The 14430-nt window shown below is 41.5% G+C and overlaps 1 protein-coding gene across 1 annotated transcript in view; it reads right to left on the bottom strand.

Moving 5' to 3' along the window:
- Positions 1 to 14430, bottom strand: part of LOC140480696 (plexin domain-containing protein 2-like) — a 415414-nt gene that overhangs the window by 81848 nt on the left and 319136 nt on the right. Inside the window, exons 10-11 of the mRNA XM_072575933.1 lie at positions 4265 to 4325; positions 3728 to 3887 (exon numbers count right to left, since the gene is read on the bottom strand). Coding sequence (XP_072432034.1) covers positions 3728 to 3887; positions 4265 to 4325 — 221 coding nt within the window. The remainder of the gene's footprint in view (positions 1 to 3727; positions 3888 to 4264; positions 4326 to 14430) is intronic.

Genomic DNA, 14430 nt, shown 5'->3' with positions numbered 1-14430 from the left:
TAACCGACTGATCAACCATAATCATCTGGGCAAATCCGAGACCCCTCGGGAGGGGAAACCCTATCCAGAACATCCCGAGCATAGAGCATAGAGCATATGAGATTTACAAAAATAAAGGCTCTCTAATACACTCACAACAGTATAATAAAATACTATTTCTAAATAAAAAAATATAAAACGTACCTAAGTGGAGATTTTCCCCCTTGTTCCCAGGGGGTGTCACTTCCTCTCCAGAAGTACATCATATCCTCTCCCAACCAATGCCCCACCCTTGACCCAGGCGCTCCTCAATAAAATGAGGAGAATTCAGATATAATACAAAGCTAGAGTTAACAGTGAGCACCCTACCCCCACCCATACCAACACCTGGATATATTTGGCAATGTTAATACCATATATAAATATATAACAATAAAATTACAATCTCAACAAATAATAATTAAATATAATAATACAAAATAACAAGGGAGAAACAACCCCGCTCCTAAAGACAGAGGTAAAATAGAATAAGATAACCACCTCCCCCCACCAACATTAACCAAACCCCCTAGCTATATATATACACATATACATACATACCCACATATATACATAAAATAAGAAAAGAAAACAACCCCAAGGTGGAGGGGGAGAAAATCAAATCCCTCTCCCCACCCCCCATGATAATATTAAACAGTAAGGTAAGAAAAAAAGAAAAAAAAATGGGGGGGATATAAACCAAAGTGGGGGGAAAGGCAAACCAACATCCATTATCTCTTACAGTTTATCTAAGAGAGTCCAAGAATTCCTTAGCCTTTTCTGGTGATCCGAAGTTATGCACGGATCCTTTATGGTTAAAGCATAGCGTCGCTGGGTAGTGTAAGGAGTACTGAATATTTAAGTCCCTTAAACGCTTCTTCGCCTCGTCGAATGCCTTCCTCTTTCAGACCAGAGCTGGGGAAAAGTCCTGGAATAACATGATCTTGGATCCTTTATAGATCATAGCTTGGGGGTCTTTTCCAAGATTTCTAGAAGCTTCTCGGAGTATCTGCCTCTCCCTATAGCACTGCAGCCGGAACAGGACCGGGCGTGGGCGCTGGTTCGAGCCGGGCCCACGTATTGCGACCTGGTAGGCCCATTCTACCCTTACCTGGCCTGATCCAGCTTCCAGATTTAAAAGCTGTGGCAGCCATTGCTCCAGGAATGCTGTAAGCTGGCCTTCCTCTTCCCGTTCGGGAAGGCCCAGCAAATGAATATTTTTTTGACGACCTTGATTATCGAGGTCATCTATATCTCTAAGATCCGGACTCACTGTTCGAGAGTCCGGACCCGATCCACGGCCGATTGCACTATAGTTTCGGAGGTCGCGGCATTTAGCTCCGCCCCTCCGACTCGGCGCTCGATTTCTTTAATGTCTCAGTCGTGCTTTTACAGCGCAGCCGAGAGCGAGTCCCATCGATTTTGGGACTCCTCGATAAAAGCGTCGATCTTCACATCCAGTTTGGAGATGATTTCCACAAGGCTCGCCACCGTAGGTAAGTCCCCTGGGGCGGCTGTGGACGCCTCTGCTGCAGCTGGAGAGGGTGGGGGAGGGGGTCCTGCTTGCTGAGAGCTGCGGGCTCCCTTCCCTTTGGTCATTTTTACTGAAGATTAGATTATTTAAATTTAATATTAAACAACTAATTAAATTAAATAGCTATTTTAAATGATTTGGTGAGTGTGGTGGGGTGGGTGACCCACTTTACCCAAGTCTTGGGAGGAGCACTATAGACTCAGACTTGCTGGGTCGCTGCCATCTTGGATCTCTCTCTCTCCCCACCCCCCCGACCCACCCCCGGTCAAGGCACAACTGATGCTGAGTAAGTCAATCGACAATGCTCCTTGAACTTGTGGACTTGAATGAGTAGTATTGGAGAGAGTAAAACATATGCTGGGGAAACCATCATCAAAATGCAAAGGGCTCTGAGAAAGTAAATTGACAGCTGCAGATACATTGTGCTAACTGGAGATATGGCCAATTAGGAGTTTAAAACTCCATTTGCAAGTGATTTGGGGAGAATTTTCAGCACTAATTTCTGCAACTCTAAATGAACAATTTGTAACAGTATTGCATTTGCACACACATCTGATTGTCGCCCAAGGCTGGAATTGAACCCGGGTTCTTGGTGCTGTGATGCAGCAGTGTCAACCACTGAGCCACCATGCTGCTGTGGGATTAAAAACAGCAAATAAAACAGTCCTGACTTGGTTATTCAATCAGAACTATAAATGATATGAAAGATAAGTGCTGTTTGCAATAAAAGGTCTGATCTTGTTTGTCTATTCATGGTTGCCATCTTAAATACTGTCCTGTCACTGCCCTCTGCCATTGGTTCAAGGAAGTAATCTTCTCATCATACATCTCCAATTCTCAGATTTAAATCACCACCTGATTTACCACTCTGACTCATTCATGACATCAGGAATCCATGCCTACAATGTGCAGTGGAATTGGATCCCCAAGGAAAACAGCAGCAGCAGCATGAAGGCTCAATGCAGCAGATGATATTCCTACTGGCAGCATGATGGGAGAGAATGGGGTTAAATGGTCTTTCAATCTAAATACAGACTTTGTCCACCATATCATTAGCCCTGCTCTACTGCCTCCCTCTTGCTGGCTCCAAAGTTAAACATTCAGCTATTTAAAAGCACCATTAGCTGATCTCTGCACATAATTGTATTTTAATAGCATGTTGAAAAATGAGGAGACATGTGCTTCATCTTGCACATTAAAAAAAACATGAGGGTGTAAGAATACATGTTGTCACCGATGATACTGAGAACTTTATAAGTCCATGGAGATAATGACTTGCAGCTTAGAATGTCATGTTACAAGCAGCGAAACATTCACATTTTATGCTATCACCTATCAAGATACACAACTTGGGAAACTCATATTACATAATTCAATTTTTAAATATATTTGATTCAAATTAGGATTGCTAATAATGTTAACCAATACATATCTCCCTTATTGAAATGCTGCCAATTATTTTTATATTGCCCTTTTCATCATACGACGACTTTGGCAAAAACAATAAGATAACACTATCCTTCATTACAGCAATCAGTGTTATAGTTACAGTCCTATGAATCTGTAAAAATGTACAAAGAATTACAAGCTTTAAGTGGGCTGAAACTGTGAAGAAGAAATATTCTCCTCAGGTTACTTGACAAGTGGAACAGCCCCTCAGAAATAGGATTAAGATACTTCATAGACAGAATGGAAGAGTTTATAATTATTGTTCAAAATCAAGAAATAAGTGTCAGCTTCAGAAAGCTAGCAGAACTGTAATGTTGACACTATGTCCCTTTCTAAAAATATGGGTCTGTGGAATAGGTAAGTACAACTAAGTAGTGATCCAAATCTAGCTTCTGAATGTGTCATAAGATCTACTGGGACAACTGATCCTTTTGTCAACACGAAGCAGATTAAAAAGGCTATTGATCTCTTTCGGCATTTTGCTTCAGGCTGGGTGAAGTGGAAGTATTTTGATTGCACATCCTTTCATTGCTTTGCAAAAAATTAATTTTAATTTTGACTCACTTCTCACATGCCAAAATACATTCAAATCAAAGTATCAACTATATAGTACATCTGAGATACTAAAAAGAAGTTTAGGTTTTACACAGACTTCTAACCATCAAAGTATGTAATGCTGCCAGGCTCATGGATGAGTTATGGAGAGCTCATTCGCTTTTACCGTACCTTCAGTGGTTAAGCTGGAAGTAGGAACAGCAAATGTGAAAACGGTTGTGGATGTAGTGCTTGAGATTCTAGGTTTTGTAGCTGTTGTTGTAACACCCGTTGTAGATGAAGCAGCTTGAGTCACTTCGCCAGGCTTGATGTCACATATCTTATCTTTAGACTGTAGCAGACAGAAAAGTAGTTCAGCTCCAGCAAAATGAGGAAAGCAATTACTCTAGAGAAACAACTTCTCACAGAGAAGCAGTAGGTAGTATTATTAAGTCTATGAAAGTACTACTGGAGACACTGCCAGGATGCAACATTTATCATAATACCTTGATGTTCATAACTGTCTGATAAGATTACATAAAGCTCATTTTAAGACTGAAAATCATTCATCCTTTTGCTCCAATGCCATTAAAGTAGTTAGTAATGTTACAACCAATGGTTTTCATGAACACGGTTTAATGAAGTGGAGAATGTGATGGAATTCTATTACAATTTTAATGCTGTTTTATTATACATTTGAACTTTTTTTCAGACAATGCACTAATGTACCTCATCGGGACAGCTGTTATCAACCCAATCCTGCCGATGACGATCAAAACCACTGGAACATCTGCATTTTTAGAAAAATTGAAGCAAAATTAATTTCACATTTCCATTTTGATAACAGGTTAGAGAACAATTAATAAGCCATCTTTCAGCTAACATTTGCTCATAGGTTTTTATTGAATAATTCACACATAAACACTGAGATGGAATATTGAAGATGCTTGATTTCTGGCAGCCAGTGTACAGAACAAGCAATCCCAGATCACATTTAGGTGGGGATAGGGCCGTGTAATTGGTCCAAGTCATTCATTCGAGAAAATTTGAGAGTTTTCCAGTTGTAGCATTAATCTCCAGGTGACCAAAAAATACATTCCAGAAGATTTTAAACCGCAACATTAGTGGTCAACACTGCAGACGTACAGACCAGAGTTAGCCAAGGTAGAATTTTCACCCTTGTTCTGTGTTTGTTTCATTTGAGACTCTTTAAGGCAGGTGGTAGTCAGTGTGTGAGGGGCTTTCACCCTCTGTGTTTGTGCAATTGAATGTTCCAACACTCCACCTTGTCACTGGACACAGCTGCTTTATGTGGCAAGTGCAACATTGCAGGTACTTCCTAGTCAACCTCTTCAGAGATATATTTTTGTAGGCATTTGAGCCTAGGCTTCCTGGTCCTACCATGAGATACTACCACTGTGCCACAAGAGTTCTAAGTGCGACACTGTAGTCCTGCAGCTCTGATTGGTTACAGCAGATCAGCTTTGGAGTTTGAAATAATGATCCTGGGCAGCTGGAGCTGGGAGATGTGTCTGGGATCCTCCTTTACCCAGACAGCACAGAACCACAGGATTGTGATGACTTCCTTCAGCAGTGAGATATTTTGAGTGTTCTAGGTAGTCCCTGGGATTTGAAACAACTGTAACCAAGTGACAATTGATGCGTTTAAACTTAGCAACTAACTAGTGTTTTCACCACATCCTAAAACAATGCTGAAATTGCAAACCAGTACGTTTATATTAATAGGTTTGTGATGGTGTCAACTTTGTTGAAATAGCAAAATACTTATGTCTTTCCCAGTCATGGGTGCTTACAGCCTGTTATTGAAGATATTTTAAATGCAGGTCTTATTAGCTTCTAACTTAGGGTGTAAAATCCCCAAAAAAACTTTATCTAGTCGCTTACTGCAACCTGAAGAAGTTCAGATTAAATAAATTGTTGAGTTATAATTTTTCGATACAGAAATTGCTATCCTAGGCATTATCAGTCTTCACTGCTTAAGTTTTGAACTCATGGTCCCTAATGCATTAATTCCAATGCCCCACACCATAGCTTTCTCTGATTTTGCTTCTGATAATTTCTCCCAGAGCATGTGCAGCCACATTTGGCAATTCGGGGGATGGACTCAGATTGAAGTAGCAGCCAATTTTTCATTCAGCCCAATTTTATGAGATGTGCTTTAAATGGGATACCAATAAAGTGTGCAGCATTTTCTGTTACTTGTGCAGACAAATTGCAACCTCTAAAGAGAGAATAAAGCTCTTTCTGGATTACTCCAAAATGTACTTCTGAGAGTGTTTTTCTGAAAAGGAATGTTAATTTTATGTCAAAACATGGGTTGTATTGTTCTGCGCATGTTTGTCAATTAGAGACAAAGCTGATATTGTCGTGACCCTACTGTACGTAACCGTCTCATAGTTAGCATAACAAAGCTATTTTCACTGATTAGGTTGCAGTGAATTTGCAATGCTGTTCCAGGGGTGAAAAGATACGAAGTTAGTAATCCCAGTTCATTGTACAAGCAATTCATTCACTATTTTAACAATACTATTAATGGCAGATAAAGGAAAATTATGTGAATATGGCCAGTGTTTCTCAGTGGTTACAGGCAGTAACTATTCAAGTGCATCACTCAACTCCTGAATGTGCTTTTGAAATCAATATCAGCAATGGAGATAGTATCAGAGACTCATGGTCAATAAAATGTATTGTGAACTATGCTACAAACCAATTTAATTGTCAAATAAATCTTCCCGATTATTATAAAAGAATTTCAAGAATGATATAAAATGAATTTCTGCAGAACTCATCCAGCGTATTTGCTACTTCAGGAGACCACCTATTGCAAACACAGAATAATGACCCAAAAGATATTGCTACTGCTTTCTTTAAAGTTTCTGGGAATCTTTCATTCACATTGCAGTGATCAATCAGGAGAAACCCCTTGGAAATTCACCCCTTACTGGTATATAATGCTTTTCTTCAAAACTTGGTCATGTACTGGTAAATTAGGTCAGTTCAGTTGCAAAATCTATTTCACATGATGTCTAGAAACTGTTCAACCAAACTAATTGTAATACACTGCAAACCTGTGCCCAGTTTGAAGAATAACTTTGTTTAAAAAAAATGGCCGTGCATTTTTCTAGTAGTCTTCAGATTGGAATCGTTGTTCATAGAAAATGCTAAATTACTATATGCAAATGCCTTTTGTGTTTCATTCTCCTTTTATTTTGAAAAGATATTGTTTTGTACTCAAAGCAATCTGCATTGGACTTCAATGCATGGTGTGAATAATTTTCTGCTTCATGAAACATGTTAGCCTTCACAGTATTCTATTTAACCACTACTTCGAAAACTTTAACTGTTCAAAGCCTCTTGTCCTTTAGTCTGTTACAAGGAAATCAGTGCCTGTAAAATAAAGAGTTTGATCAAGTTATCTTTTTCAGTTTGGGGTATCCATTTTACTTAAGGAAGAGTTTCTGTTTGTTTTGCAGCCACACAGCTGTGTTCTGTTTTCCAGAAAGACTTCCCAGGACCAGCTGATTCCACAAAGTGTAGGATGAGATTTGCTTTTGCAAGGCCATGTTACATCACTTGGGCTTTACCCCATCTAGAACAGGAATTTCTACACAAGACTTGGGAACCAGGCTGTAAGCTCAAATGGGGGAAAAATGTCTGTAACATGTGCAACAATCACCTTGGTTGTGATCTTCCCCAAATTGTTGAGCAAAGAGCAAGCTTGGAATCCAGTTATGGAAGGCAGACTGGTCCTCAAAGCTGATAGAATGCCCTCCAATATCAAAGACCAAGCAGGCAACTTTCAGGTTAAAAAGAAAGAGAGAGAGAGAGAGAGAGAGAAAGAGAGAGAGAGGGAGAGCACACAATGTTGTTAATGCACCACTTCCCAACATTTTCAAATTGAAAACAAAAATGTGCTCAGTAACAGGGCCGGCAGTGTGGAGGAGGGATTCTTGCACAGGGTAACCTGCTGCTGAAGCCAGGCAGGTGGGGAGGGCTTCAATGCTTGCCTGTCACCGAAAGGCATTCTCCGGGTAGATGGGTCTTTCTCCCAAAGAGCTGAGGTTTGAAGGCAGACTGGAAAATTCCAGGTCACCTCTGACAATGGGCCCTGGAAGAGTGCTGAGCTGGCTGAGGGTGGTAGACCTGTTGGTGCTATTCCCTCCTCTCCTGCCAGATATCCTGTCTCAGGAAAATATCTTGGGAGCAGGGTGATGCTGGAAACAGTACATTGACTGGCAGTGAGGTTTTGTTCACACCTCCACTCCCACTGGGGCGTAAACATCAAGGCCATAAAACATAACTTCAGTCCAGGTCAGAATCAGGCCACATTTAAAGCATGCTAAAAGATGTTAGAGAGATGCTATGATGAACAACCTTGTCATGTTATAAACTAAAGTGGAATTTGGCTTTAATAATTTGATAAAGTTGTTAGATGGGTCCGTGAATGAAAGCACCAACAAGTTGGGGGCAGGCTAGCACAGCTGAGCCCAGGGTTTGTCCACTCAAAGAACCTAGAACAAAGAACTTTACAGCACAGGAACAGGCCCTTTGGCCGTCCAAGCCTCAGCTGATCCAAATCCTCCATCTAAACCTGCCACCTATTTTCTATTTGCTCTCTGCCCATTCATGTATCTGTCTAGATATATCTTAAATGATGCTATTATTCCTGTCCCTACCACCTCTGCTGACATTCCAGACACCCACTACCCTCTGTGTGAAGAACTTTCCACACATACCTCCCCTAAACTTTTCCTCTCTCACTTTGAACTCTTGACCCCGAGTAATTGAGTCCACCACTCACCCTAGGAAAAAGCTTCTTGCTATCCACCCTGTCCATACCTCTCATGATATTGTAGGCCTCAATCAGGTCCCCACTCAACCTCCTTCTTTCCAATGAAAATAATCCTAATCTACTCAACTTCTTTTCACAGCTAGTGCCCTCCATATCAAGCAACATCCTGGTGAACCTCCTCTGCACCCTCTCTAAAGAATCCAGATCCTTCTGGTAATGTGGCAACCAGAACTATACGCAGTACTCCAAGTGTGGCTGAACCAAAGTCTTATCCAACTGGAACATGATCTGGCATCTCTAGTACTCAATACTCCCGTCTGCTTTCTTTCTTTTCCCCCCTTTTCTTCTTTTTACTTTTGCTCTTCCCTTCGTTTCTCTTTTCTTTAAAGCCTATTGTAGCAATTGGGCAGCATCAACACAGCAGTAAGAGCGGCAGCCTTCTGGTGGTCTGACATGGCGGTGGGATCAGAGGCACCGGGGTCCCGGGCTGTTCTCGGTGATCAGGGCAGGTGGCAAAGAGAGTGATGGTAGCAGCAACGACACGGCTCCTTCCAGCATTTGGGGGTGGTGGTGGCATCGTCAGTGGAAACAAGAATGTGGCTTCTCCCTGTGGTTGATACTGACCTAAACTCCAGGCTGTAACTAGGCCCAGACACCTGCATTGGTGGCTGAGCAGTCCAAACACCTTTACGGAGGTAAGACTTTAGACTTTAAGATGTGGACATTTTCCTACATTTTGGTTTTTTAAGCACTTTTTCTGTTATTTTTTAGAATTCTGATTTTTGTAACCAAGATGGTGCCAGAGAATGGCGACTTTGTACACTTTTCACTGTACTCCTGTATTCCCCTACTTGATGACATGTGACAATGAAATCTAATTTGGTTTCTGGAACAAACATGCCTGACAGGGAAGATGGCGGTGCTGGCAAGGAGGGCAGCATTCAGGCTTAGCCAGACAGCCGCTTTCTTCCTTACCCTTTCAACTTTTTTCTTTCCTTGTTTTCATAATTTTCTTCCTATCGAAGAAGGTGACACCTCGGAGGAGGGTGAGGCAGTGGCAGAGGTCTGGCCTGGCAGTGAAGCCAGGGATTCCTGGTTGCAATAGGCCCAGAGAGAGGACTCCGGTGTTGGCAAGGCAGTGGTTAAAGCCGCAGAAATATGGTATAGCCAGAGTGGGGACTCCTAGCTTCATCGAGGGACCAGCAGAGCCAAGGACTCCTGGTAGCGGTCACAGTAGGCTTGGTTATTAATGAGATGGCAGTGGCTGCTCCTGGTTGTGGTAGGCCTGGAGTCAGAGCCTCCTGGTTATGAGGTGAGTAGGGTTCAGCACGAAACCCGGCCGCAGCAGCAGTGTCAGTGAGGTGGGACTAGCGGCAAAGAGATGGCACCTGAACAGTGGTAGCTCGTACACTGGTGAGTCTGGATCAGATGGCAGCAAGGAGAGGTGGCAATTCGGGTGCCATTGGTGAGCGAGTGCAGGGTACAGGATTCATGGTGGAGGCAGTGGAACAAAGATAGATTCAAAGAATCTCCCTTTCAATCACATCTTTTTATTCTCCCATGTCTTTTTATTCTTAAACTGTTCAAAATGGCGGCAGATTGTGTGGCCAGTTGAAGCTTTTCACTATATTTTACTGTATTTTTCACTGTAAACACAAGTGACAATAAATCATTCAATTCAATTAATTTTAATTCTAAATGGATTGACTTTAAACTTTCCTTTCCATCCCAACAAAAATATGCAAGTGAAATCCATATAAATAGCCCTATTTTCTCTCCCAGCATCTCTATGCTTCTAAGATTCGTGATATGATCACATATAAATTGTCAAGATTACCAATATCATACACAACAGATAAATCATCATCTCCAATCTTACATCCCATCCAAATGTGAGATCTTTTCAGAATCCTCGTCTTTAAAATCTCATACCTTTTTCACAAATCCCAAAATTTCCCTCACCATCACATCTCTGAAATTGCTCCTTTTCCTCTGTCCCTCAATGTCCTATTTGTAAGGAATAATTATGTTTTAATTGCTCTGCCGCAGTGTCAGTGAGAGGCAGTGATGTAGTGTTGCTAGATGAGTGATTCAGATCCTTTTAAGGATAGGGTTTAGAACAGTTAGGACTGAGATGAGGTGAAATTTCTTCACCCAGAGAGTGATGATCCTTTGGCATTCTCTGCCATGGGAAAGTTTAGATTGGATTAGATTCTCTACAGTGAGAATTCAGGCCCTTTGGCCCAACCAGTCCACACCGACCCTCCGAAGAGTAACCCACACAGACCCATTTCCCTCTGGCTAATGCACCTAACACTATGAGCAATTTAGCCTGGCCAATTCACTTGACCTTTGGACTGTGGGAGGAAACCAGAGCACCTGGAAGAAACCCAAGCAGACACAAAGAGAATGTGCAAACTCCCACACAATCGTCCAAGGCTGTAAACAAACCTGGGACCCTGGCGCTGTGAGGCAGCAGTGCTAACCACTGAGCTACCGTGCCGCTCCGTGGTTGAAGCCAAAACACTGATTGCTTCCAGACCAAGTTAGATATAGTTCTTAGGGCTAAAGGGATCAAAGGGCATGAGTAAAAACTGGGAGCATGGTACTGAGTTAGATGATCAGCCATAATCTTACTGAATGGGAGAACAGGTTTTACCAGAACTTCTAATTCAGAACCCTAGCTAATGTCCTTGGGACCTGGGTTTGAACTGCACCAAGACAAATGGCTAAACTTGCAACTCTGGAATAAAAGGCTAGCCCAATCGTGACTGGATAACCACTGTTGATTGTCATAAAAACCCATATGGTTTACTGAAGCTCTTAATGGAAGGAAATCTGCCTTCCTTATTTGAACTGACCAACATGAAACTCCAGATACATAGCAATGTGTCGAAATCTTTACAGCCATATGGGTAATTAGGGATAGTCAGCAAACACAGGCCTAATCAGTAAACCCCATATTCCATAAATAAATCAAGAAAAATACTAAAAACATTCCCATATATAAAAGGAAAACGAAATAAATACAGTTAAGTAGACAAAGAGGGCATACAGCCAATTTGTACAGCAGTGGACTAGCCCATACCCAATCTACCAATAGAACATAGAAAATAGGAGCAGGAATGAAGCATTTAGCCCTTTTAGCCTGTTTTGCCATTTAATATCATCATGGCTGATCATCCATCTCAGTATCCTGTTCCCACTTTCACTTACCCTTTGATCCCCTTCGTCCTAAGTTCTTTATCTAACTCAGTCTTGAAAGCATTCATTGTCTTGGCCTTCATCCTTTTTGCATAGCAGAGACTTCCAAAGGATTGCCACTGTCTGGGTGAAGAAATTTCTCCGATCACAGTCTTTAAATAGCCTATATCATATCATTAGATTGTGCCTCCTAGTTGTGGACTCCCTGGTTATTGGGAACATCATTCCTGTGTCTATCTGTCTGGTTTTGTTTCAACAAGATTCCCTGTTCATTCTTCTGAGCTCTGATGATTAACCTCATTTAATTGGACTTAGTATTAACTGATCCAGTCTTTTGTCAGAGGTCATCCCAGGAATCAGTCTGGTAAACCTTCACTGCACTCTCTCAATGGCCAGAACATCCTTCCTCATAAAAGGATACAATAACAAAAGGAGCCCACAATAGAACAAAAAGGGTCAAGACGAGTCACTGGGCTGTCTGACATTTTGCTCTTCATCCATTATGTGGAGAGGGTTCTGGCTCTGACTGTTTCCAAGCCTCTAGACTAGTATCAGAGGCTGCCCCTGATTTACTGCGCTGGGGCTGTCTGAACAAAGGTTAACCATGTTGACTTGTTTGAAGTCCGCTGACAAACATGACAAGCTTCCTCCCATTGTTAGCGAGTTTTGAGAAGATTTGTAGCTTAGGTTGAGGTTCCAGATGTAGGTTTGCTCACTAAGCTGGAAGGTTCATTTTCAGATGTTTTGTCACCATACTAGGTAACATCATCAGTGAGTCTCCAGATGAAGCACTGGTGGCATGGCTAGTTTTCTATTTATGTGCTTAGGTTCCCTTGGGTTGTTGATACTATTTCCTGTGGTGACACGATTTCCTGTGATGATGTCATTTCCTGTTCTTTTTCTCAGGGAGTGGTAAATGGGATCCAAGTCAATGTGTTTGCTGATAGAGTTCCAGTTAAAATACCATGCTTCTAGGAATTCTCATGCATGTCTCTGTTTGGCTTGTCCGAGGATGGATGTGTTATCCCAGTCAAAGTGGTATCCTTCTTCATCTGTATGTAAGGATACTAGTGAGAGAGGGTCATGTCTTTTTGTGGCTAGTTGATGTTCATGTATCCTGGTGGCTAGTTTGCTGCCTGTTTGTCCAATGTAATGTTTGTTACAGTTCTTGCAAGGTATTTTGTAAATGACATGAGTTTTACTTGTTTTCTGTATTGGGTCTTTCAAATTCATTAGCTGCTGTTTTAGTGTGTTGGTGGGTTTGTGGGCACCATGATGCCAAGAGGTCAGAGTAGTCTGACAATCATTTCCGAGGTGTCTTGATTTGGGAGAGAAATGATTAATATGCCCACAACAGACTTCGTAAATACAACCAGGAAATTTCACACCAAAAATCTTTACTCACTAATGCAACAGACCATGAATGGAAAGACACAGTACAAAAAGCCATAGACATTAGACAGTGACAAACACAGAAAACTGAAAACAAAAACTAGACAAACTTACACAAAATACAACACAGAAACATGGATAAAAAACTTTCTGACTTGACCCTTAATAGATGCTTAAAAAGCTGTCATAGTAAGAGGATTAAATTACAACTTCCAGGATGTGGACAAGAAAGATTTCTTAGCAGCATTAGAAACAACACTGAAAGACAGCCGACTCAGAGAAGAAACTCAGCAAAGGATCAGACAGACAATCGCACCAACATTAAGCAGAAAAAAGGCAGGAAGCACTCTCAATACTCAAGAAAGGAAAGACTAAAAAAAGATAAAAACATTGTTATCCTACCTGCAGACAGAGGAAGCTTGACAGTCATTTTAAATCAAAGAGACTACATTGAAAAAGCGAAAGCACTACTTGCAGATGCCAACATTTACCAACAAGTGGCGATAGACCCAACCCCATAACTAGAGAACTGAATCACAACCCTACTCAAATAAACTTCAAAAATCTGGAGAAATAAATAAGACTGACTTCCAAAAGATGAAACCAGATGGATCCAACATACCACACTTCTATGGATTACCCAAAATTCATAAACCAGGAGCCCCCCTCAGCCCCATAGTCTCGCTACCTGGAACATCAACTTACAGATTGGCCAAGGAGCGACACCAAAGACTAAAACACATAGTAGAACACTCCCGCCACTCCATCCAAGAATTCCTGAAGACCAAAGACACCAAGATAGAAGGGGATGAAATAATAACATAACAACCGTGTTCACATCCATCAACATCAACCTGGCCAAGGAAACATTGACTACACTAACAGAAAAACCAAAGACACATACACCAATACCACCAACTTCATTAGCAAGGACAATGTCATCAAGTTAGTGGACCTATGCCTTACCACCCACTTCACCTTCAATAACAAAACCTACAGACAAACCAACGGAACATCCATGGGATCTCCAATATCGGGGTTCTTAGCAGAGACAGTAATACAAACAGCTTTGCCAACCATCCAACCCAAACTCTGGGTCCGCTACATGGATGAAACCTTTGTCATCAATAAACGAAACAAATTAGAGAAAACCTTCAAGACTATCAACAATACCCTTACTGGCATAAGATTCATTAAAGAGGAGGAAAACAACAACAAACTGCCATTCCTAGATGTCACAGTAGAGCGAACAGCCAATGGGGAACTTCAAGCCAGCATCTACAGGAAAAAAAACATACTGACCAAATACTAAACTACAGAAGCAATCATCCTAACACGCACAAACAAAGCTGCAACAGAACATTATTTCAATGAGCCACCACACACTGCAGCACAGAGCAACAGGGGAAAATCACCCATATGGTGTATTCAAAAGGAACGGGTACCCAATGAACACAGTCCGCCGGTTACTCAGCAACAAACCCAA

The sequence above is a fragment of the Chiloscyllium punctatum genome, chromosome 8, assembly GCF_047496795.1.
Source record: "Chiloscyllium punctatum isolate Juve2018m chromosome 8, sChiPun1.3, whole genome shotgun sequence".
Lineage (NCBI taxonomy): Eukaryota > Metazoa > Chordata > Chondrichthyes > Orectolobiformes > Hemiscylliidae > Chiloscyllium > Chiloscyllium punctatum.
The sequence above is the reverse complement of the archived record's forward strand: the minus strand, read 5'-3'. Positions and strand labels throughout refer to the sequence as shown.